We start from the raw sequence: 26,120 nt of genomic DNA on the forward strand, positions 1-26,120 counted from the left end.
GGCTAACAACAATAAAAACAACAATACAAAAGTTAAAAGAAATTAAATAAACAGCCCCAATAAATAAGTTAAACTAAACAATTAAAATTAAAAAACATTTTAAAAAACCCTGTCGTCAGTCCAGGTCAGCCTGATGAAAAAGGAAAGTTTTAAGGCCGCAGCGAAAGGACCGGAGATCCAGGGCCATCCGAAGCTCAAGGGGGAGTTGGTTCCACAGGGCTGGCGCTCCCACAGAGAAGGCCCTCCCCCTGGGGGTCACCAGCCAACATTGTCTAGCTGACGGCACCCTGAGGAGGCCCTCTCTGTGTGAGCGCACTGGGTGATGGGAAGTCGTTCCCGGCAGCAGACGGTCCTGCAAATATCCCGGGCCTAGGCCATGTAGGACTTTAAAGGTAAGTACCAGCACCTTAACTCTCACCCGGAAGACAACCGGTAACCAATGCAGCTCACACAGGAGGGGTGTAATATGGGAGTATCGGGATGCTCCCATCACTACCCGTGCGGCCGCATTCTGCACCAGCTGGAGCCTCCGGGTGGTCTTCAAGGGCAGCCCCATGTAGAGAGCATTGCAGTAATCTATCCGGGAGGTAACAAGTGCATGAGTGACCGTACGTAGGGCATCTCGGTCCAGATAGGGGCGCAACTGGTGCACCAGGCAAACCTGGACAAATGCCCCCCTGGCCACGACTCCAATATGATCTTCAAAACTGAGTCGTGAGTCCAGGAGGACGCCTAAATTGCGTGCCCTATCAACGGGAGGTAACACCTCTCCTCCCATAACCAAAGATGGAACTTCTTGGACAAGTCAAAATGCCGGTACGTAAAGCCACTCAGTCTTGGCCGGGTTGAGCTGGAGCCTGTTCTTCCCCATCCAAATCCGTACCGCTTCCAGGCAACGGGACATCACATTGAGGGCATCACTGGGTTGGTTCGGGGTGGAGATGAAAAGCTGGGTATCATCATCATATTGATGATACCTCACCCTGAAACCATGGATGATCTCACCCAGTGGCTTCATATAGATGTTGAATAGGAGGGGCGAGAGTACCGACCCCTGAGGCACCCCACAACTAAGGGGCCTAGGGGTTGACCTCTGCCCTCCTGCCAACACTGTCTGCAAACAGCCTGAGAGGTAGGAGGAGAACCACTGTAAAACAGTGCCTCCCATTCCCAACCCCTCAAGACGTCGCAGCAAGATATCATGGTCGATGGTATCAAAAGCCGCTGAGAGGTCTAATAGGACCAGGACAGAGGAATAACCTGTGTCGGGCCCGCCAGAGATCATCCACCAGCGCGACCAATGCTGTACCTGGGCCTGAAACCCGATTGGTATGGTTCCAGATACTCAGTTTCCTCCAGGACCAAAGGGAGCTGCCATGCCACCACGCTCTCAACAACCTTTGCAAGGGAGCGAAGGTTGGAGACAGGAGGAAGTTATTTAAAATAGCTGGATCCAAGGCAGGTTTCTTGAGGAGGGGCCTTACCACCGCTTATTTCAAGGCGGCAGGAAAGCACCCCTCACTCAAGGAAGCATTAATAACTGCCAGGAGCCAGCCTCGTGTAACCTCCCGAGCCGCATAAACCAGCCAGGAGGGACACGGGTCCAACAAACACATGGTGGCACTTAATTTCCCCATGATCCTGTCCACTTCATCTGGAGTCACAGGATCAAACTCTTCCCAAATATTATCAGCCAAACCCATCGCTTCCCCCTCATCAGATACTGCCCAGTCGGAGTCCAAGCCAGCCCGAATCTGAGCGATTTTATCCATCAGATACTCACTAAACTCCTCGGCCCGTCCCTGCAAGGGGTCCTCTTCCGTCCCCTGATTTAAAAGGGAATGGGTCACCCTAAACAGGGCGGCCAGGCGGTTATCTGCGGATGCAATGAGGGTGGCGAAGTGAGCACGCTTCGCCACCTCCATTGTCACAAGATAAGATCTAGAAAAGGATCTTAACTGTGTTCGGTCAGACTCGGACTGACTGGATCTCCAAATGCTCTCTAGGCCCCTTCTCCGGCGCTTCATCTCCCGCAGGTCCACGGAGAACCAAGGAGCAAGCCGGGATCTGCGCCAGGTCAGAGGCCGCAAAGGCACAACACGGTCGAGAGCCTCCGAAGCAGCCCATTGCCAGGCGTCAACTAAGGTCTCGACCGGGCTGTGGGAAAGGGAGGAAGGAATCCAAGCACCATCTGGAACCTATCTGGGTCCATCAGGCGCCTGGGGCGGAACCACCTGGTCGGTTCCACCTCCCAGCAGCGGGGAGTAGCATGACGGAGGCCCAACCGCAGGAGATATTGGTCTGTCCATGAAAGGGGTTGAGATGTTGGAGTAACCCCACCCAGACCATTAAGCTACTGCCCAAAGATAAAAATAAGGTCGGGCGTGTTTCCCCCCTCGTGAGTCGGGCCCTGAATAATCTGGGTCAGGTCCATGGCTATCATGGAAGCCATGAACTCTCGGGCCACCCCCGACGTGCCACCCAGGGAAGGCAGGTTAAAATCTCCCGGAACCATAAGCCTTGGAAACTCAACCACCAACCCCAAGAGAGTGTCGAGTAGCCCGGGCAGGGCCATTGCCACGCAGCTGGGAGAAAGGTCCATGAGCAACAGACCCAACTGACCCACAGGACCCCACCTCAGGAGAAGGGACTCACATCCGCCTATCTGAGGGGCAGTGGTCTCCCGCAGACAAAGGGCCTCCTTAATAACAACTGCCACCCCCCCGCCCCTACCCTGATCCCGAGGCTGGTGAAGCACACGGAAACCTGGTTGTTGTTGTTAGTTGCGAAGTCGTGTCCGACCCATCGCGACCCTATGGACAATGTTCCTCCAGTCCTTCCTGTCCTTTACCATTTTCTGGAGTCCATTTAAGCTCACGCCTACTGCTTCAGTGACTCCATCCAGCCACCTCATTCTCTGTCGTCCCCTTCTTCTATTGCCCTCAATCTTTCCCAGCATTAGGCTCTTCTCCAGTGAGTCCTTCCTTCTCATTAGGTGGCCAAAGTATTTGAGTTTCAGCTTCAGGATCTGGCCTTCTAAAGAGTAGTCAGGGTTGATCTCCTCTAGGACTGACCGGTTTGATCGCCTTGCAGTCCAAGGGACTCGCAGGAGTCTTCTCCAGCACCAGAGTTCAAAGGCCTCAATTCTTTGGCGCTCAGCCTTTCTTATGGTCCAGCTTTCACTGCCATACATTGCAACTGGGAAGACCATAGCCTTGACTATACGCACTTTTGTTGACAGGGTGATGTCTCTGCTTTTTAGTGTGCTGTCTAGATTTGCCATGGCTTTCCTCCCCAGGAGCAAGCGTCTTTTAATTTCTTGGCTACAGTCCCCATCTGCAGTGATCTTGGAGCCCAGGAAAATAAAATCTGTCACAACCTCCATTTCTTCCCCATCTATTTGCCAGGAATTGAGAGGGCCGGATGCCATGATCTTGGTTTTCTTAATGTTTAGTTTCAACCCAAGTTTTGCACTCTCCTTCTTTACTCGCAACAAGAGGCTCTTTAGTTCCTCTTCACTTTCTGCCATTAGAGGAAACCTGGTGGCATAGCTCAATCAAAGGGACCCCTCCCTCCGGGCCCAACCAGGTTTCAGTAATGCATGCCAGGTCTGCGCCTAGTTTCCTAATGAAAAAGCACCTTTGGGGTAACAATGACCTGGGTGACTGAGAATCTCCATAGACATTAAGTACAGAATATTTTTCACTAGTCTTTAATGCCTGTACTTTACTTACCGGTACTTTATTTTTCACAAAATACATTTAAAAATCCCCTTCAGTTTCTCTCATCTGTATAATATTAGATTTCAGCTAATGATGATGCTAAGGATGATGCATCTCTATTGCATACTTGTAATTTATAAACAAGCATCAAATTCTTTAACGAATCATAAAGGCTGAAAAAAATGTATCCTTCCTTGAACATGTAGAGACAAGAAGCATTAAGTCTTTAATTTACCGGTAGTCTCTTTTATTTGTGATGCTGTGGGTCATAAAGTGTGTCCAGAATTTGGATTGAAAATATATTTGGAAACAGACAAAAATGACTTTAGAAAGTGGGAGGGGTGGGTTACCTTGGATCTTCTGTGGTTTTTTTTATTGAGCAGATTTTTGCACATAAGCCTACAAGCAACATGTTCAACCCAAACACTGACAGAGTTGATAGAATATACTGAAATGTTATTGCTAGATAAATTGCCAGTATGTAGATTATAGTTAAAGCTTCAAGAGTGTTGTATCTGTTATGAGCCAAAGCTACAATTCAAGCTTTTAAAAAATTACCCAGATAGTTTGAGAAGTTAGTAAAATTATATGGTCCTTTCTAAAGCATACCACTTTTGGCAATGCTTAATTTTAACATATTTTTGGAAATTATATTATATCTTTGTGGGATAAATATGTAGTTTTCATGGGGTGATTAGCCCATAGCCCAGAGGTTCTGCAGGCCTGATCTACAGCTAAAATTCTTATTGTAGTTTTTTGTGTACACACGTTGTAAATAAGAATTTATGACCTAAATTAGTATCAGTAAATGTTGAAACTAAGTCCTGATTATTTATATTAATCATTGACCCATTTCAGGTTAATTTAAAAGAACATTTGGTTATCTTTCTGGACATAGAATATGTTTAAAAAGAATAATGTATCTTCATTTTAAACAGAAACTCGAGCAGATAGAACAAAGAAATTGTTTAGACATTATACTGTTGGATCATATGACAGCATTGATGCTTCAAGGTAAGATACTTTTATTTCATAATGTAAATTGTATATTTTTTCAATACTTAAAAAGTAAACATATGTAGACTTGATCTTCAAAACTCTTAAAGCAGTATGTGTTTTTCACTCCCCATTTATAAACCCATTTGTTGGTTACATGGCGTCTTTTGGTAGGATAGAGAATAGCCAAATGTCTTCCCAGAGTGAGCAAAGGATGATGACATCACAACCTGTTTCAATACATTTTAATAGTCCATAGTTTCTCTTACTTCAGCAGGCCAGCTAATTTATCCACAGATACAATGTTCCTGGAGTTCTCTTATAACTGAAATTTAATAATTGCCTATAGATAGTCATTATTGTTGAAGTGTAGAACCTACAACATTATTTATCTAATCAAGAACACCTTCAAAAATTATTCCTCTTTTTTTTTTCTTCCCATCAGTTCCTGTTTCTGGAGTTACATCCTAATGCTACATAACATGTCACATTTTAATGCAGTTTTGGAAAACTTGTTTGGGGCATTCTGTTAATTCTTATCTAAAATGCTGGCTTGCTGTTTCATGTACTTCCGATACTTAACTTTGAGTTGCGGTAATCTTATATGACAGTCGTCCCCAATCTTTCTGGCATCAAGGACTGGTTTTGTGAATGACAATTTTTCCCATGGACTAGGAGAGATGCTTTCATGCACAACATAGATCCCATGCGTGCACAGAGAAACTTTCCTTGCTCTCCTGCCGCTTGTGCAGGTCAGTGGCCTGGGGTCGGGGACTCCTGTTATATGACATATTCAAGAATAGAATATTTATTTATTTATTTTTTATTTTAATTCCATTTATATCCCGCCCTTCTCCGAAGACTCAGGGCGGCTTACAAGCTTAGCAGTAGCCTTCATTCTATGTATATGCCTGCTTATTAGGGCTTTCACACCCTCCCCCAAGCGGCATTATTACAAAGTCAGCTTAATTGCCCCCAACAATCTGGGTCCTCATTTTAACTACCTCGGAAGGATGGAAGGCTGAGTCAACCTTGAGCCTGGTGGGATGCGAACCTGCACTAATTGCAGGCAGCTGGTGTTACTTAAGGAGGCATTAGCCCACTGCTCCACCAAGGCTCCTAATATGAACTGGTTTTGAAGAGATAGCATGAAGAAAGAGGTATACAGTTTTAGGAAGCTTGTGGATTTGCAATTGGTTGCAGCCAGAAATACTTTTACTCATTCCCGGTAATATCCAATCTAATTTCATTCAGAAGAATCTTCAGAAACTACAACCCCTATTCCCAAGTGGGGATCACATTACACAGGTCCTGTAATGCAGGGCTTTTCAGCCTTTTCACAGATTGTACCACTTTTAGGACATGACAATATTTGAGTACCACCAGTGCTTAGCAAGGTGTCAAAAACTTGATGACTAAAAAAAAGGGGGGGGGGATTTTGGGTTTTACTGATTAGATTACTTTGTTGTTATAGAAATGGCTAATTTATAGTAATATGGAAAAGTAAAAAGTTGAGTTTCAATGTTAATGCTTCCTTCTACTGCAACAGAGGAAGTCTCTTCTTTTTCCCTTCTCCCCCTCACTTTTTCCCCCTTTTCCCTCTCCATTGTGTCCTACTATTTGCTTTTGTAGTTTTGTATTTTATTGTATAATCTATTAAAATATTACAAACTGTAGAAAAAAAGTAAAAAAGTACCAATTTTAATTTCTTTGGTGGCTGTTCCTTTGCTGAATCACTTTTGCTTTGCACTGACAAATGTATGATAAATTTATCCATGTTTATTAATATGCACCACTACCAGCTAGTTCAGGGGTCTTCAAACTTGGCACTTTTAAGACTTGTGGACTTCAACTCCCAGAATTTCTCAGCCCTCATGGCTGGTTGAGGAATCCTGGGAGTTGAAGTCCACAGGTCTTAAAGTTGATAAGTTTGTAGACTCCTGAACTAGCTTTCCTGGGCTCCAAGATCACTGCAGACGGGGACTGCAGCCAAGAAATTAAAAGACGCTTGCTCCTGGGGAGGAAAGCCATGGCAAATCTAGACAGCACGCTAAAAAGCAGAGACATCACCCTGTCAACAAAAGTGCATATAGTCAAGGCTATGGTCTTCCCAGCTGCAATGTATGGCTGTGAAAATTGGACCATAAGAAAGGCTGAGCGCCAAAGAATTGAGGCCTTTGAACTATGGTGCTGGAGAAGACTCCTGCGAGTCCCTTGCACTGCAAGGCGATCAAACCGGTCAGTCCTAGAGGAGATCAACCCTGACTACTCTTTAGAAGGCCAGATCATGAAGTTGAAACTCAAATACTTTGGCCACCTAATGAGAAGAGAGACTCACTGGAGAAGAGCCTAATGCTGGGAAAGATTGAGGGCAAGAGAAGAAGGGGACGACAGAGAATGAGGTGGCTGGATGGAGTGACTGAAGCAGTAGGCGTGAGCTTAAATGGACTCCAGAAGATGGTAGAGGACAGGAAGGCCTGGAGGAACATTGTCCATAGGGTCAGACATGACTTCGCAACTAACAACAACAGAGCTAGCTGGTTGGTCCTTCTGAGCTCTTCCACAGTGTAGTAAGAATGCACCCCTCCAATCCCTTCCCTGTACCCTTAAAGAGACAGGAAACAAGTGCAAAGCAAGAAAGTAAAGAAACACAAATTCCGTTTTTTTTCTCTTTAAGCTGCCTCAGGCGTGTCATGTGTCACAATGTTCCAGTCCAAGACAAAAAGGCTCCGGCAATTGCGAAAAGCTTTAGCTTTAAATTAAGCCAGTTTACCTTCAAAGAAAACTTTCTAAAAGCCACATACAGACTCAATTAAAGGGGATAAAACTAATTACATTTGTTTAAAGGGATTAAACCTTTCCTTTTGTCTTTTTCCCCTTCCCCCACCCAAACCATGTTCTTTTATAGCCTCTCCTCTCTTCCCCCCCCCTCTTTTTTTTCTTCAGTTCACCTCTAGCTCTGAGCTGCTTCTGGAGCCCTGCCAGCTCCTGTGGCTTCTGCCGAGCCCAGACAGTCCTGCAGCTGCAGCTGCCTCTCCCTCTCCCTCAGGCTTGGCTCACTTAGGCTCATGCCCCTCCCCTGCTACACTTGGCTAACAACTGCATACCACCTGCCATGTGGCAAAGTATCACAAGTGGTACACATAGCACTGGTTGAAAAGCCCTGCTGTAATGTACTGATTTGCCAGTTTGTTTCTGAGCATAATTCAAAGTGTTGGTGAATAAATATGTTGGATTTTTTTTTAAAAAAAATCCTATCTAGGGAGCTAACTTGGCACCTGTCTGTTGATATTCTGCCAATCTTTCAAGCCATTTCTTTTTAGGAAATCATTATTTAAATGGTCTTATCCTGGAGAAGGTCTGCCTACGTGATTGTGAGCAGTGGATACCAATTCCACGGGATATAATCAATTTTTGGTGTAAAATTAAGATTGTATATCCTACCTTTATTATTTTTATTAAGTATTTTGTAATAACTTTTATAATTGCTTTTGCTTTTCTTCTTTCAACATTCTGTACTGCTTCATTTAAGGTTAGAAATCTCTATAAAAATAGAATTTTCTAGCTTAAGTATTTATACATAGATTTCAGTGAATTGCACACATGTTAATGGAGAAGTTTTAATAACCTGCCATTTATCTAAAGTTATAACTGCATGTGCAGTTCAGTTTCAATGTGTAACTTCCATGGCATAATTTGTTCAAAGCAGGTGGATTGTATCTGAAGTGTTATTCTCTTTCTTCAGTAATATTAGCATGTAAATGCCATATGCACACTTGGAAAGAGGAATATATTTTGCATATTTTATATAAATATAAAAAACCTAGCAAATTGTTTACTCTGAAGCTATTTTAGAGCAGTTTGAAATAAGTATGGTGTACACTAGAATGGCAGGGTATTTCTTTGTTAAGTACAGCATGATATACACAGGAGACAATAATAGTGAGCATAGATAATATGTTGGCAGCATTTTAATTAGAATAAGGTCAATAATTGATGGCCCTTCAAATGTTATAGCTGCCAGTTTCTGTTCAATCATGCTGTCTAAGCTGCTGAGATTTATGGTTCAGCTACATCTTGAAAGGTAAAGTTTCCCAGTCTCTAACTTATAGAAGGTTGGACTGAGTTCCTTGCTTTTTTATCCCTTTCCCAAAGTATTGGAGGAAACCTTTGGACCCGGTTTTAGGGGTGCAAAAGATGGACCATGATGGAGCAGATTAGCCTACTTGCTGACATTAGATGTCACTATGTATTTGTCTATATCAGGGGTTTCAAACTTGCAACGTCACATGACGGGTTGCGACGTATTGTGACTTTTTTGCCATTGCCGGCAATGGGGTGGGCGCAGTTTCGCTATGATACATCCAGCCCCTGGGCCGGCAGTTTGACACCTCTGGTCTATATGCACATAGTTTTGGATATATCTTATCTTTAAAGGAACAGAGTAGAAATGGCAAAAAATATTTGGAAAGGAATGGAAGAAGTTGACTAGTATGGATAAGGGTGAGTTGGATGGTCTAGTACAGTTAGTTCTTGGTTACTAACTATCTCATTTAGTAATAGTTCAAAGTTATGACAATGTGAAAAAAAGTTTTACAACCAATACTTGCATTTACATCCATGGCAGCATTTCACATTAATGTGATCACCATTTGGGCCCTTCATAGCTGACAGGTATTTTTGACGAGGTGCCACATCCATTAATTTCAAGCTTCCCAACTAGCTTGTGAGAAGCAGAGTTAATGGAGAATCAACAAATCATGGTTTGTATGATGCCTTGTATGATTTGCTTAAGAACTGAATGAGAAGTGACATCATAAATCTGTCATGGTCACCTAATTTTTCACTTAGTGACTACAATGTTTAGTGATGGAATTACTGGTCCCAATTATGGTTGCTGAACAAGAAATACTTACATAGTCAGGGATATCAGAAAGCAAGAAAAAAATAAAAGGAGAGATAAAATAGAAAACAGAACATCTGTAGAGCTTAAAAATGAGAGCCAGTTGGCTAGAAACTGGGAGATTGTGAGTTCTAGTCCTGTTTTGGGCATGATGCCAGTTGGGTGACCTTGGGTCAGTCATTCTTGGACCTAGGAAGGAGGCAATAGCAAACCAGTTTGTGAAAAACTTTCCCAGGAGAACTTCCAGGACTTGTCCAGGCAGTGTCTGAGAATCAGACCCAATTAAATGGAAGAAAACAAAAGAACTTAAAATGTGTCCACATTAAAAACTTTGTTTAAAAATTGCTACACACAATAGAGTTTAAAGTACATTATAGGTTAAATAACTAGCAATTTTATTGTTCCAGACACACTTCTTTCAAGCTCATATTCAAATAACATATTTTCTATGTTTCTTTTTCTTCTCTTTCATATGAAAACATGCTATTAACATGGTTGTAACCTGCCTTCCAAAAACTTTGCAGTGAAATTTTGAAAATTGAATAAAACTACATAGGAATATTAAAGTAATATACAAAGGGGAAGAAATGAAGGGTCAAAATAATTCTACCACATAGTAAGATTCAAATTTTTATAAAACAATTAAAAAACTAGGATAATTTGCAGTATATTTACTAATTCTAGATATCTTATCCTTTCAAGATATCTAGATATCTTATCCTTTCAAGGACCTGAGAGAAAAAGGGGAAGACAAATATTGGTACATAAGGACCACTAATTGGATCAGCCAAATAACATTTTAGTCCAGCATTTTATTCTTATACTTTCTATTAAAATCTCTATGAGACGCCCACAAATAGAAAAATAAAATGACTATGATACTCTGTGATTGATTGTGATACTGTGAAATTCATTTTCCCTTCCCATTCATGTCATTTTCAGTGCTAAAAAGTTACATATATGTTGTGTATTAATATAATTTCATAGGACAGTTATAAAAGGTTAACTGCTATTGTTCATTCAAATCCTTAACCATCTGTATATATATGTATTGCAAGCCTGTGTTTTGGGTGGGAATGTTTGCTTTAAACTCATTGGCTGCCGCCTAGGTGCGGTCCGTATAAATAGGAGTCAAGTGGCTGTTAGAGCCGCTTCTGTGCTGATTGAATAAACGAGCTGTTACTTTCACTCCCATCTCTTCAATGCCTCACCGATCTCAGAATATACTGCTAAGGAAGAAAGAGCTGGAGGCTTAAGAGCCAAGAGTCACTAAGGGGTAAGACCAGGTATCACTGCCCTGGTAGGAACAGCATTCTCCCCTTCTGCCTGCCAGCAAGCCACGCTGTAGGCATCACTATCCTAAGGGATCTGTCCCTAGGACAGGGGTCGGCAACCTGAAAAAGGAAAAGAGCCACTGGGAACCGGTTCCATCACACATAAAAAAAAGTGGGAGCCGCGTGCGTGCGTCCATGCACGCGCGCGCAAAAAATGTTTTGCGCATGCGCAAAACAGTTTTTTCTTGTGGACGTGCGCGGTTGCCATTTTTTTAATGTGTGATGGAACCGGTTCCCGGTTGCACGACGGCGACGGCCCATCTGCAAAGCTGCCGCTTTCGGCAGCCTGCAAACGTGCCGCGGCAGCTTTCTCAAAGAACGGCGCCGCTGCCCATTCCGAGAGGTGCGCGCGCACCTCCGCGCAAACGAGGGGAGGAAGGAGAAGCGGGATACTGGTTGGGTGGGGGAGCGGCAAAAGCGGGGGGGGAGAGAGAGAAACGGCTCCGCCTTTGGTTGCCCCTCCTAAAGCACAGGGGCGCTAGAGAAAGTTTGGAGTTGGGTAAGGAAGCGTAAAATTCAGGAAGGAAAGCGGGGCGGCGGGCGAACGGGAAAACCGGGAGAATTGGGGGGGCGGAGGGGAGCGATTACTGTCTCGCTACTAAAACGAGGGCCAGCCACTCCGCTGGGGCGAGCGTGCCTGTCCTGCTCCCTTTCTCTTCCAAGCGGCGCTGCTCAGCGGAGACGGCGACAACGACCTCGGAGTCACAGCCTAGGAATGCTAAGAATGCGGGGCGGCCGCCGGCAGTGGAAGGCAGGAAACATCGGGGCTTGAGATCTTGCTTTCCCCCCCTCTTCCTCCCTCTCTTGTGCTTTACATACACACACACACACACACACGCACACACAAAAGCACAGAGAGTTCCCTTTCCCCCTTGTACAGGAATGAAAGCCCCCCCCAAAGGAAGCCCGGCCTCTTCACCGCACCGATCCGCTGAGGAGGTTCTTTCAAGCGGGAGACGGGCAGAGCAAGATAGCCGAAGAAGAGACTCCTCAGATGGCGCCGTCTTTTTCTTCCCCTCCAGCTGCTGGCTCTGAGCCCCAGCTCGCGGGTCTGCCTGGTGGCTTTGCGCGAAGCTTGCTGGGGTCGTTTTGAGATTTACACGTGTCGTTCTCGGGGGGAAAGGGGTACCCGACCTATTCCCCCCATTGAACGAGCCAGGGGAGGGCAAGAGCCTCTGCGGGCAGGGAGGGAGGAGCGGCGAGAAAGGGACGTTTGGGGTCTCTCGCCAAGGGGTGTAAGCCGAGGAACCCCGAAAATCGGTTTGAGTAGAAAAGGAGGAGCTTTGGCAGGGAGGGAAGTGAGGTTGGAAAAGCAGGCCGGGCGAAGGAAGGGAGCGGAGGCAGCAGCTTTGCAGACGGGCCGCAGCAGCTTTCCCAAGAAGCGGCGCTGCTGCCCATTCGCGCGGAGGTACGCGCGCACGTCTCCAAAGGTTTGGGGAGGTGCGCGCGCACCTACGGTCGTTCGGAGAGGTGCGCGCGCACCTCTCGGAATGGGCAGCGGCACCGCTTCTTGGGAAAGCTGCCGCAGCCCGTCTGCAAAGCTGCCGCTTTCGGCAGCTTTGCAGACGGGCCGTGGCAGCTTTCTCAAAGAGCGGTGCCGCTGCCCGTTCGCGTGGAGGTGCGCGCGCACCTCTCCAAACGGGCGGTGCCACTCTCCATTTGGAGAGGTGCGCGCGCACCAGGCAGCTGGGAGCCGCAGGAGATGGCTCAAAGAGCCGCATGCGGCTCCGGAGCCGTGGGTTGCCGACCCGTGCCCTAGGATTTGCACAGAAGCCCTTAGCAGCGTAAGGCATTGAGAGACTAAGTAACAGTCAGCTATGGCCAAAGTTGGCAAGCTATCCAAATTTGACGTATCGCACCCAGAGCAATGGAGCTCTTACGTCTCCCGGGTCAAAAATTACCTGAGAGCAAACCAGGTCAGGGAAGATGGACTAAAGGCTGTAACATTACTCTGCGTATGCGGCCAGCCAACTTTTGACATAGCAGAGAATCTAGTCACCCCAGCCAGTTTGGAGTCAGTTACCTACACTGACTTAAAAAGAAGACTTAAAGAACACTTTGAACTGAAACTATCCATCATTACCTTGACAGCTATCATCTGTAAAGGTCGCCAGAGGGAATCTCCATCTGAAGATTTCCCCAGGAGAGGTAAAGGGGCCCCAGGGCAAAACAGAGTAGGATATTGCTCTGGAAGGAAGAGCATTCTGAGAACAAGAGCCCATCGCCCCCTAAAAGAAAAGCTTAGACTAAGAGTCAAGCTACAAGGAGTTCCATGCTCAATGGAATTGGACACTGAGTCAGCCCTGTCCATAAACTCCTACAAAACTTTCAGTTACATCTGCAGACATGGCAGGAAACGAGTCAGACTCAAGCTGTCAAATCTAGTATTGACAGATTTTCAAAATTCCCACGTAGCGGTTGAAGTCGAAGCCACTTTAAAAGTAAAGTTCAAAGAGTTTGAGGGTCCCCTCAAGATCATGGTAGTTGAAGACCAGTGCACAAGCCTGATCGGCCTAGACTGGTTTGATGCCCTGGGCATCCATGTGACTGGCATTAACAGAACTCAAATAGCAGATTTGGCAGCTGTCTGCCAGGAATTTGCTGATGTATTCAGCCCCAGCTTAGGCAAATATAATGGAGCACCAATCACCCTCCACCTTGATCCAACTGTAACCTCAATCAGGATCAAGCCTCGCAGAGTGCTTTTTGCCCTTAAACCCAAGATTGATGGAGAGCTAGATAAGTTAGTGCAGCAAGGTGTGCTGTAACCAGTAGATAGCAGTTTGTGGGGAAATCCCATAGTCACACCAGTTAAAGCAAATGGTGAAGTGTGCATCTGTGCTGATTATAAGTGCAGCAGCATGCGTACCCAGTACCGGTAGTTAGCCACATCCTGGGAGGTCGCTTATTTGCAAAGTTAGATCTGGCACAGGCGTATCAGCAACTGCCTGTGGCTGATGCCACTGCAGAGGCTCAAACAATAGTTATCCATAGAGGGATATTCAGGGTTTGTCTCCTGCAGTTTGGGGTCACCGTAGACCCAGGGCTTTTTCAGAGCGTGATGAAACGCAGGCTCAAAAATATTCCAGGTGTGTGTCCTTATTTTGATGATGTTCTAATTGCTGGGGAGTCAGCATAAATATTAGCAGAACATCTAAGAGCTGTCCTTCAGTACTTCCATGAAGCGGGGCTGAGACTCAAAAGAGACAAATGTCAAATAGGTGTGAATTCCACAGAGTTCCTGGGATTCTGGATAGACGCTGCCAGAATCCATCCTGCTGACTCAAAGCTTAAGGCTATTCAGCAGGCTCCCAGACCTAAGTCAAAGGGGGAGCTGCAGGAATTTTTAGGGTTACTCAATTTCTACCATACATTCCTTCCTCATAAGGCTCCGTTAGCAGAGCCTCTACATAGGCTCCTGGATAAAAGGGCACCATGGTACTGAACTAGCGTCCATGAAAATAGTTTCAAAGCAGTCAAATCATTGCTGTCTTCAGACTCTGTGTTAACACATTTCAATGAAAAACTGCCTATCAGTATTGCATGTGATGCTTCATCATATGGGATAGAAGCAGTTTTGAGCCATTTAATGGCTGATGGGAGGCAAGCTCCCATAGCATATTATTCAAGAACATTTTCTCCTGCGGAAAGAAATTACACACAAATTGATAAGGAGGCATTGGCCATAGTGGCAGGAATAAAGAAATCTGATGATTTCCTTTATAGTTGCCCATTTACGGTCTTTACAGACCTCAGGTCTGTTTACTGCAGACAAGCAAACCCCTCAGATCCTCTCTCCAAGGATGCTGAGGTGGTCAATCTTTATGGCAGCCTACAGTTACAGGCTAGTCCATAAGCCTGGCAAGGAAATGGGCCATGCTGACGCACTCAGCAGGTTACCCCTCCCTAATTCAGAACCAGAACCCGCACCTGCTGCACACATCCTGGCAATCCAGGACATGCCAGAGTCTCCCCTTCACTCAGGAGATGTTGCTGCTGAAACAGCCACTGACAAAACAGTCTTGTTTTGAACTGGGTGCTATGGGGGTGGCCAGAAGCCAGTCCTGGGACAGAATTTCACAGCTTCATCAGAAGACAAGATGAGCTATCACCATACAAGGGCTGCATTCTATGGGGAAGTCGACTTAGAGTCCCACACACATTAACAGCAAGAGTCTTAAAATCTCTGCATGAGGGACATCCTGGAATAGTCAGGATGAAGGCACTCATGAGAAGCTACCTGTGGTGGCCAGGATTGAATAAGGATATAGAGGCTTAAGTGAAAGGATGCCAGGTTTGCCAGCAGACCAGACCTGAAATGCCTCAAGCCCCAGTACATCACTGGGAAACCACACAAATCCCCTGGTCTAGGATTCACATAGACTATGCAGGACCCTTCCAAGGACAGGTGTTCCTCATTGTAGTGGACAGTTACTCCAAGTGGTTTGAGGTAGCACCTGTCCCTACTATGACTACTGCCAGGACATCCAGGAACTGCGCAGAATCTTTGCCACGCATGGCTTACCTGATGTAATTGTGTCAGATAATGGGGCACAATTTACTGCTGCTGAGTTTCAATCCTTCTTAAGGACTAACATGATTAGACATGCTACCTCAGCCCCTTTTCACCCGGCCTCAAATGGCCAAACAGAATGCATGGTCAGAACAACCAAGGAGTCGCTAAAAAGAATAGCGTCTGGGGATTGGCATCATCGGCTGGCAGACTTTCTGCTCTGCCAGCATACAACCCCCTGTGCATCAACGGGCCGTAACCCAGCGGAACTGAGATGGGGACATCGGCTGACCACAAAGCTGGACTGTCTCCTTCCGGACCAAGTAGCATCAGAAACAGCGCAACCCAAGCCCCCGAGGAATTTGCAAGTTGGTGACCGAGTTTGGGCAAGGAACTGTGGACAAGGGGCACCATGGGTGGTAGCAGTGGTTTGCAAGGTGTCAGGACCACTGTCATATGAAGTGGTCCTGAAGATGGTCAGGTGGTTTGCCACCGCATCAATCAATTGCACCGGCGGCAGGCTAATCAAACCCTGGCTGCCGACAGGAGAGTCGGAAGCTACCTGACAACTGCGACGCGCCGGAGTCTCCTGGGTCTTGCAAGACTCACTGAGACATGTAGGATGACTTAGCCTCAGTTGAATCACCACAGAATGTAGGAACTGTGCCAATAGAACAGAACTTGCTTGCAGATCTGTTCCCCAGTCTTTCCGGAACTGCTCCGTCCACAGACATGAGCACTGATCTACCCGGCCAGATCAGCCAAAAAGACACCGGTCTACCTGAAGCGAGCGGGTCAAAGAGCCCTGGTCTACCCAGCCTGTAAAAGAGGCTGGTAGACCGGGAACCTCCAGCAGTGATGCGGCATTCAGAACAGTCACGGAAGCTGCCTGCCTATTTAAAAGACTATGTACATTTCCTTGATGTGTGAGTTATCTATGGGGAAGGGGTACTGTGTATTAATATAATTTCAGAGGGCAGTTATAAAAGGTTAACTGCTATTGTTAATTCAAATCCTTCACTGCCTGTATATATATGTATTGCAAACCTGTGTTTTGGGCTCAATGGGTTAGGATGCTGAGCTTGTCGATCAGAAGGTCGGCAGTTTGGCAGGTCTAATCCCGAGTGCCGCGTAGCAGAGTGAACGCCTGTTACTCGTCCCAGCTTCTGCCAACCTAGCAGTTCGAAAGCACGTAAAAATGCAAGTAGAAAAATAGGGACCACTACGGTGGGAAGGTAACAGCGTTCTGTGCACCTTTGGCTTCTAGTCATGCCGGCCACATGACCACGGAGACATCCTCGGACAAACGCTGGCTCTTCGGCTTTGAAACGAAGATGAGCACCGGCCCCTACAGTCAGAAGCGACTAGCACGCATGTGCGGGGGAACCTTTACCTTTACCTTTATTTGCTTTAAACTCATTGGCTGCCACCTAGCAGCGGTACATACAAATAGGATTCAAGTGGCTGTTAGAGCCGCTTCTGTGCTGATCGAATAAACGAGCTGTTACTTTCAATCCCATCTCTTCAATGCCTCACCAATCTCAGAATATAACAATATATATAATATGATTAGAACCAATTTATAGCTCCATAATTCAGGAATATGTGTACTCTGTTTAAAGTTGTCTAAACTACTACTATTATTTCTGGCAACAAATTCCACAACTTAAGTGTATAGCTTATAGTGAAGACATCATCATTGACATGGGACTTATCTGCTGGTGTTAGCATTAGCTTCGAATTTGTTGATTTTGTAGTGTGTGAACCATCCCAAGATAGCCATCTCTTTGATCTTAAGCTAACAGATTTTCTGAAAACTTAAATGTATTCTTTAGAGAATCATTTTATTAAGACTCCCCAATGCATTGTCTCTAGTTCTTTTAATAATGGTAGTTGAACAAAAATAATGAAATGATTTAAGAAAATGTATGCATTAAAAAAGCTAGATATCATAAAGTAACCCCAATTTACCTTCAGTTTTATCACTTTCCAATAATTCCTAGGAGCCAAGTCTGATTTGCCATTGCCTGAAACTATTAGCTGTGTTTAAGGTGAAGCTGAACCTACAATTCTCCCTCAGTTTTCTAATCCTCACTAAATTGTCACATTCATTCTTTTCAGGTGTCTAAACTGCACTGTAAAGGTTTTGTAATAATAGAAACATCATACTGAGCAAATGAATAGAATCTGGATTTCAGATGGTTGTTCATACAGTAATCACCACACTTGTAGCAGTTACTAGAATAGACGTATTAGTTACAATACATGGGATTGAATATGAAGCAAAATGACCCTCCTTTTCCCCCTTGGGGGCTGCCTGAATACATTTGGTTAGCTATTGGGTGACATAGATTGGTGCACTAAGTTATTACTAGTCTCTACTAGCAAGGATTTTTTTTCAAAGTTTTATACATGAAATACATTATATTTTATTTTGGGATAATTTTTAACAGCAGAAATGAAATATGTGATGATCCCAAAGCAAATACCTGCTTAAAATTAATACATATCAAGGTATACAATTTTTTAATTTGCTTTATTGGCAGAGCATGGGAGAAGGAAACAAGTAGTAGTAAAATGTTGCAGGTATTCCTCATTTGTGGACTGCATTCAAAGTTACAAAGCTGCTGAAAAAGGAGATTTTTCAGCAACTGCAGCATTCCCGCAGTCATGTGATCACAATTTGGGTGCTTGGCAACTGGCACACATTTATGGCAATTGCAGCATCCTGCTGTCATGTGATTGCCATTTGTGACTTTCTGCCAAGCAAAATCAGTGAGGAAGTTTGCAGGAAATTGCACTTATGTGACATTAGGTTAAGTGACATCAACTGGAATTGATGTAGTAATTCAGGTATGATCACATGCTTCATTTTATGACTCCAGCACTGGAGTTGCTGGTCCCGATTGTGGTTAGTAAATGAGGAATACCTGTTTCTGATATAAAACTATAGAACTTATCTTCGGTTTTAAATGTCTTACTATTCCAAGTATACAAAAGCCAATCCTATTATTTTCAAGTTCTATACTTGAAAAATAGAAACAAGAATTCTACATTGCTGGCAATAGCTTTAAAGTTGGACATATTAAGAAGGGAAGGTAAACTACTTAAAAAAGAAAAATCAGTGGACCAGGGGCATCAAAATTTAGTTGAAACAAAGGATGTTGCAAGCAGAATAATGATGTGTATTTGGATCGAAGAGAAGAATGCTGAAATAATCCTAATCCTGTAGGCAAAGGGAGTAGGGTACATTAAGACAAATGTTTAAAATAGTATTAAGACTATTAACATATGCTAAAATGAAATTAGTGTAATAAAAGATAAAACATGGCAAACCTGAAATACCTTACCCTCCCATCTGATGCCTTCAACTTTCAGGTATTTCAAATACACAGAAAGAGAGAGAGAGAGAGAGACAGACAGACAGACAGACAGACTAGATCAGGGGTGTCAAACTGCGATACGTCGGGACATGTCACGTGATGTGGCGAGTTTGACACCTGTGGACTAGATCATCTAATCCAACTTCCTATGCATTGTAGGAATTGACTACTAAAACATGATTAGCTGGATTTCCAGCTAAGAATAAGCCTGTTTAAGACTTCCAAGTTTTGTTTTTGGATTTTTTTTTCTGCAGTGAACTCTTCTGGCTTAGAAATATGATTAAATCATCTTCCATATATAATATGTTGGAGGCCTTTACACAGATCTTTCATAATATTCAAATATAGGGACTGTGAAAACCATTTAAAACTTTTATCTTGTGAACCTGTAAATTCTTCATCATTGATTTGGAAGCTTCAGATGGTTGTTTTGCTGAATGATCCAGCTTTTCAGTTTTAATTTCTAGGGACATTAGGTTCTTAGATATGTTAATATTTAACTGAATCCTTTCTGTCTTCCACCTGCACAGTATTTTCTATGCCTCTTGCTCTCATATAATCCTAATGTATAATGGAGCCACCCTGAATGGCAATGTTATCATTGTGGAACCAACAAGCTCAGCTGTAAGCATAAGCTGAGTAGATACTGGCCCAAAGCAAGACCCAGAACGGCCCGCCAGAAGTGCATGGACACCACTCCCGGAAGTCCAGAGGCCCAGGCCCAAAACAGACTTCCGGAAGCAGCATCCACACCGAGAATCGGTTGTTCACATATTTGAATCCCACCATTAGGTAGCACTATTCATCAGAGTGGCCTAGGGGTGCCATATGTCCTTGAGCTGGCATTGCAACTTAAGATAGCAATAGCACTTAGATTTATATACCACTTTACAGTGGCCTTTACTGTTATGATAAGCAAAGTGATTTTCTGAAAACTGAATGTGATACTGGAAAAGTCACTTTAAGTTAAAATTCTCAGTGGTTTTCTCTTGTTTGTTTTTTAGAATAGTGGAAATTAAAGTGATGATAAAGGGAATGGACTTATTTTACATAATGCGTTTTCATCAGCCCATATGATTATAAAGTAACACTAGTTTATACATTTTTTTTACTTTCAGATAATAAATCCCTAGGAATTAAATCTAATTACCTAGTAAATGTTTCAAACCTTTTTTCTCAAAATGTATCTTGTGTGGCTGTGGCCATTCATTTCAGATTTATCAAGGTTTCTTTTCCCTACTTTAAACAATGATACTTTGCCTCTCTGTCTGTATCTCTGTCTATCCTTCTGACAATCACGTGATAAGGATAGATAAGCAAGTCCAAGTCATTTAAAGATCATTGTATAAGAAACACTGTACTATGGACACTTATACTATCATTAGCTAAACTGTTTAGCAAGATCTTTGCAGTTATCTATGGGATCTGTTTCAAAGATTTGACAACTTTAGAAACTATTCTCGCAAAGATTTTTCTTGGTCTTCTTCCTCTTCCCCTGATTTTGACAATTATATGTGATATTATGTTGGGGTTCTGGAATCAGAGATGACACAGGTTCAGGAGCTAAGTTGCTTTATTGAGGAACATGGCCGAACTGGGGGAACAAAGGATTTCAGCTCTCATTTATACCTGGCCAGGTAACTGAACCGAGATGCCCTACGCACAGTCACTCATGCGCTCGTGACCTCCCGGTTGGACTACTGCAACGCTCTCTACATGGGGCTGCCCTTGAGGACCACTCGGAGGCTTCAGCTGGTGCAGAATGCAGCCGTGCGAGTTGTGATGGGGGTTTCCCGATATTCCCATGTAATACCTCTGCTCCGCAAGCTGCATTGGCTTCCGGTTGCCCTCTGGGTGAGATTCAAGGTGCTGGTGATGACCTATAAAGCCCTAAATGGCTTGGGTCTGGGATATTTGAGGGAACACCTGCTGCCGGCATCAAGCTCCCTTCGTCCTGTACGCTCCCACAGGGAGGGCCTTCTCAGGGTACTGCCGGCAAAAGATTGCCGGCGGATAACACCCAGGGGGAGGACCTTCTCTGTGGGTGCGCCTGCCCTTTGGAACCAGCTGCCCGTAGAGCTCAGGACTGCCCCTGACCTTCGTTCATTCTGCCGGGACCTGAAGACCTGGCTCTTTGAGCTTTACGGCCAGGACTGAGAATTTTAATTTTAATTTTATTTTAATTGGGTTTAAATTGGAGTTTAATAGGGGTTTTATTTTATTCAAGGACTAAATTTAATTATTTTAATTGTTCTTAACTTTTGTAATTTGTATTGTTATTTTAAATTCCTTGTGAACCGCCCTGAGTCCTACGGGAGAAGGGCGGTATATAAGTCCAATAAACATAAACATAAAATCCAAGCGTCCTGCCTGCTGATCAGCCAATCCCTTTAAATCCGGCTCTCCCGCCGAATGCTGTCTCCTTGTTCTGGCTTCCCGCCGAATGCTGTTCCTGCTTGCTGTTCCTGCGCGGAGCTGTCCAGCTCCACGCCTCCTTAATTCACTGACCCACACGTGTATGCAAAACCTGCGTACACTACACCCCTTCCCCCATGGTGGGAACACACACTTGTTCCCATTTACTTCTTTCCCTGACCCCACACTATCAACACAACTTACCCACAACCCCCTACCCCCCCTCAAGTATGAACATAATCTGAGAGGTAGGCTGGAGGCCTGTGGGCTCAGCCAGTCCGCCTAGGGGGATCCCCCCCACAGGCTTGATGTTGTCCTTTGAGTTTATGATTTTTTGGTTATGCACCCCCGGTGCTGGTGAAAAAGATGATGGGTTTTCAGGTGTGGTCGCCCCTGGGTTATGTGGCCTCCTTTGACTGGCCCCAGGTGTTGTCATTCCCTCACTCTGATCCAGCTGTTGATGAGGTTGGAGCAGTTCCAACCCCTCTGAGTTGGGAACTATTTCCCTGTTTACTGTGTCTCTTTGGTCACTCAGAGTCACTTCAGGTTGGAGTGAGGCCTCTTGCCCATTATTGGCTGGGCCCCTCTCAGGTGCTCGACGCCTGAGTTGGTCAACATGTCTCCTCCACTGTAAACCCCCCTCCACCCTAACGATGTAAGATACTGGTCCCGTCCGCTCTACTACTTCCCCTTGCACCCATGTATTCCCAGAGCTATAGTTCCTAGCCCAGATGAGGTCCCTTGTTGTAAATTCTCTGGGAACCTTTGGGTGTTCCACATCTGCTGCCACTCTGTCTGGGTGTAATCTGTCAAGAGTGGTTATGAGACACCTTCCCCAACAAAGTTCAGCTGGGCTCTTCCCGGTTGTGGTGCAGGGAGTGGTGTGTTGGTGCAACAGGAATTTAGCCAAACGTTGTTTCCAATTTCCATGGATGATGCGCTTCAATGCATCCTTTGTGGTGCGCACTGCCCATTCAGCCAAGCCATTACTGGAGGGGTGGAAGGGAGCCGAGGTGACGTGTCTAATCCCATTGGTCTTCAAAAACGCCTGGAATTCCGAGGAGGTAAATTGTGGACCGTTATCAGAGACCAATACATCAGGAAGGCAGGGAGTGGCAAAGAGTCCCATGAGCGCCTGGACAGTCCCTGATGTGGTCAAGATACTGACTGGCACCACCTCCAACCATTTGGAGTGGCTGTCTACTACTATCAAGAATGATTGGTTGTGCAGGGGGCCTGCGTAGTCAATGTGTATCCGGGACCAAGGTGTGTGTGTCTCCTCCCACTTGTGGACAGGGGCATGTGGCTGTAGTGACCAAGATTTTTGGCACGTGTAACAGCCAGCTACTTGTTCTTCAATATCCTTGTCAAGGCCCGGCCACCACAGATAGCTCCTTGCCAATGCCTTCATCCGTACGACCCCTGGATGCCCCTCGTGTAGTGAGTGGATGACTCTATCTCTCAATGTTTGTGGTATGATGACCCTGCATCCCCACAATAGGCAACCCTTTGTGAGGATAACTCGTGTCTTCTTGTGAAAAATGCTGTGAATTCGGGCCCTGGTGATTTGTCTTGCCACCCTGTGTTAACCCACGTCTGTACCCTACTCAAAATCCTATCCCTTGTTGTTTCTGCTGCGATGTCTCGGGCACTGAGAGGACATTCTGGCAGATCTTGAATAGCTAATATTTGGGCTGCTGGTGCTGGATCTGGTTCCGTGTTGTTAAGAGGAAGTCTGCTTAACCCGTCTGCATGGCCCATTTAAGTAACCCCAGGAAAACTTGCAGCTCTGCTTTGTTTTTTGGTGTGGGGGCCTCTTTGATTGCTTTCACCTTAGATGCTGCAGGGTGAACCCCCTCAGCGTCAATCCTGAACCCCAAGAATTCTGCCTCAGGCACTCCAATGCAGCACTTCTCTTTCTTAAGCTTAAGGCCAGCAGCACGAAATCTACCCAGAACAGCCTGCAGTTGTTCTGCCAAAACCTCCTCTGAGTCCCCTGCTATGAGGACGTCATCGAAATACGGGCAGACGCCCGGTATGCCCTTAAGTGCTCGTTCCATCACCTCCTGGAAGATGCCTGGAGCCACACTGACTCCGAACTGCAACCGGTCTACCCAGAATGCCCCCTTGTGGTTGACTATTGTTTGCGCAGCGGCAGTCTCTGGGTTGACCGGGAGCTGTAAATAAGCCTGAGCGAGATCCAGCTTGGTGAAAATGGCCCCTCCCTGGAGTGATGCTAGGATGCTGCTAACTGTGGGTACTGGGTATGCATGGGGGTTCAACGATTTATTGATTGTGCATTTATAATCAGCGCAAATCCTGACATCACCGTTTGCCTTGAGCGGGGTGACAATTGGGGTCTCCCACTCTGCCCCCTCTACCGGGTGCAGAACCCCCTGCGCAACCAGCTTGTCGAGTTCCCGCTCAATTTTATGTTTAAGGGTGAACGGTACTCTCCTGGGCTTAATTCTGATTAGTTGAACGTTGGGGTTCAATTTGAATGCAATCGGTGGGCCTGTGTATTTTCCTAGCGTTCCATCGAATACGTCTGCAAATGCCTTGCACACGGATTCGATGCTGGGTGTCTGAGCCTGTGTCTGGTGAATTCCAACGATGCGGATTCCCAGTGCTTTGAACCAGTTTAACCCTAACAAGCTGGTTCTCTGTCCTTTGACCACTAGGATGTCCAAGGGCCCCTGGAACCCCCTGTACCTCACAGAGAAAGTGGCCTCCCCCTGGACTTGTATCGGGGTATTCTGGAAATCAGTAAGGGTAATGCTAGATGGCCTCAAGGGAACCTACTGGCTGCTCCGACTGCAAATGAGCTTATAAGTCTCATGTGAAATGACTGTGACTGCGGAGACTGAGTCCAGCTCCATTTTACATGGAACCCCTTGGAGGTGCACCTCTAGCTTAATTTTGGGGGTGAGGGATTGAGAACCCCCCGTGTTACAAACCGCCCATCTGCTCTTGGTATAGCTGATAGGCACTCTGCGCTTTGGACCCCCAGTACCTGCCGGCAGGTGAGTTTCAGCGTCCACCTCGTGTAGCGCGTCTCTGCTCCAGCTCCGGCAGACGGACGCGATGTGTCCCGTCTTGTCGCACGCTCAGCATTTGGCTCCCCATAATTTGCAGGTAGAACGGTGATGGTTTCCCCCCGCAACCGGCACATTTCTGTCGGGACATGCAGCCTTTGCACCCAGAGCATCTCTTGTCCTGGCTGTTGGCGGCTGGTGTTGTTGATGCTGGTCATTGTCCTTTTGTGCTTCCGCGCCGTCCGGATGGATGGGGGGGTCGTAGATGAACCGCGTCTACTTCGGCCGCTAGTTCATCCTCGCTGGTTCCTTCTGCCCCGTGCGTCTGATGGATGGTGTTTCCCTGGCTGCGGTGGCTGGCGTTGGACGTCTCTGGCTTCTCAGCTAGCTCCCAGGCCAATACCTCTTCTTGTACCGTCTTGAGGGTTAGACCCGGTCTGGCCAGCAGCTTTTGTCTCAATTTTCGGTCTCTGAGCCCGCAAATGATTCGGTCCCACAATCTCCTCTCTAAGTCATTGAAGTTGCATAGGCGAGCTGCCTGCCTGCCTGCAGCCATGAATGCAGACCCTGACTCCCCTAGCCGCTGGTTCCTTTTTTCGAATTCGAACGTCCATGCCACTTCTGACGTGCGGGTTAAAATGCTGATTTAATTTGTCCATAAGGCCATCATACTTCACCACCCTGATGGTTGTGGGTGCACACAGGCCCACGGCTAATTGATAAATGTCCTTCCCCCATGTGCTGAGCAGGGTGGCCGCCTTGATCCTGTCCTCAGTAATATTATTGGCGATGAAGTGAAATTCTAGCTGCCCCACGAATGCCTCCCACTCTTTGGGACGAGCGCTATTAAAAGTGGGGGCTACACTGACCAGCGCCGTGGGGGCTTGACTGACCTGGACCATGGGAGCTGGACCTGCCTGAGCCATTTGAGCCTGACAGTCCTGGGACATCTCGTGCGTTCCTTCCATTCTGTTCCGATGCAGGTGGTGATTTTCCAGTCAGTTGGGATTCCTACCACCCTTCAGAACAAAATCCCATCTTCGTCGCCAGTTATTATGTTGGGGTTTCAGAATCAGAGATGACACAGGTTCAGGAGCTAAGTTGCTTTATTGAGGAACATGGCCGAACTGGGGGAACAAAGGATTTCAGCTCTCATTTATACCTGGCCAGGTAACTGCCTGGCCAATGGGTTAAAATCCAAGTGTCCTGCTGGCTGGTCAGCCAATCCCTTTAAATCTGGCTCTCCTGCTGAATGCTGTCTCCTTGTTCTGGCTTCCCGCCGAACGCCGTTCCTGCTTGCTGTTCCGGTGCGGAGCTGTCCAGCTCCACGCCTCCTTAATTCACTGACCCACACGTGTATGCAAAACCTGCATACACTACATGTGACTTCTGTTATCCTTTAGAATAAGAATTGAAAATGCATGCAGGAAATGTTTAAATATTTCTTAATAGCCTTCCCCTGCTTTGAAAAAGGGAAGTGTCTTAATTTTCAATTGCACAGACAGCTGCTTAGAAGAGACCACAGTTGTTGATAGCATTTGCTTGTTTGTTTGAGCTTGTGCGCTGTTAACTCTGATTAAGTTACACAACATATTCCATAAAATAAAGTTAAAAATATACATAAAAATCAAGCAAGTACCAAACAGCTCACAATTCTTGATTGCCAGAGACAATAAAACTCAAACAGAACACCACATTCCAAGAGAGAATATCTGTCCCCAAGGTGCATTGGAAGAATCAGTGGGTTTTAATTGCCCTTCCAGAGACTCTTGTTGGAATCATATGGATCTCAGGAGGAAATGCTATTCTCAGGAAGGAA

General features: G+C 45.7%; 1 protein-coding gene across 3 annotated transcripts in view; it reads left to right on the top strand.

The window, feature by feature from the left end:
- The window catches only part of SHANK2 (SH3 and multiple ankyrin repeat domains 2), a 407,794-nt gene that overhangs the window by 211,808 nt on the left and 169,866 nt on the right, over positions 1–26,120 (top strand). For all 3 annotated transcript variants that reach the window (XM_081341780.1, XM_081341781.1, XM_081341782.1), the window contains exon 14: positions 4,661–4,736. In XM_081341780.1, the coding sequence (XP_081197906.1) occupies positions 4,661–4,736 (76 nt within the window). The remainder of the gene's footprint in view (positions 1–4,660; positions 4,737–26,120) is intronic.

This window comes from Vipera berus (assembly GCF_964194415.1).
Source record: "Vipera berus genome assembly, chromosome: 1".
NCBI lineage: Eukaryota > Metazoa > Chordata > Lepidosauria > Squamata > Viperidae > Vipera > Vipera berus.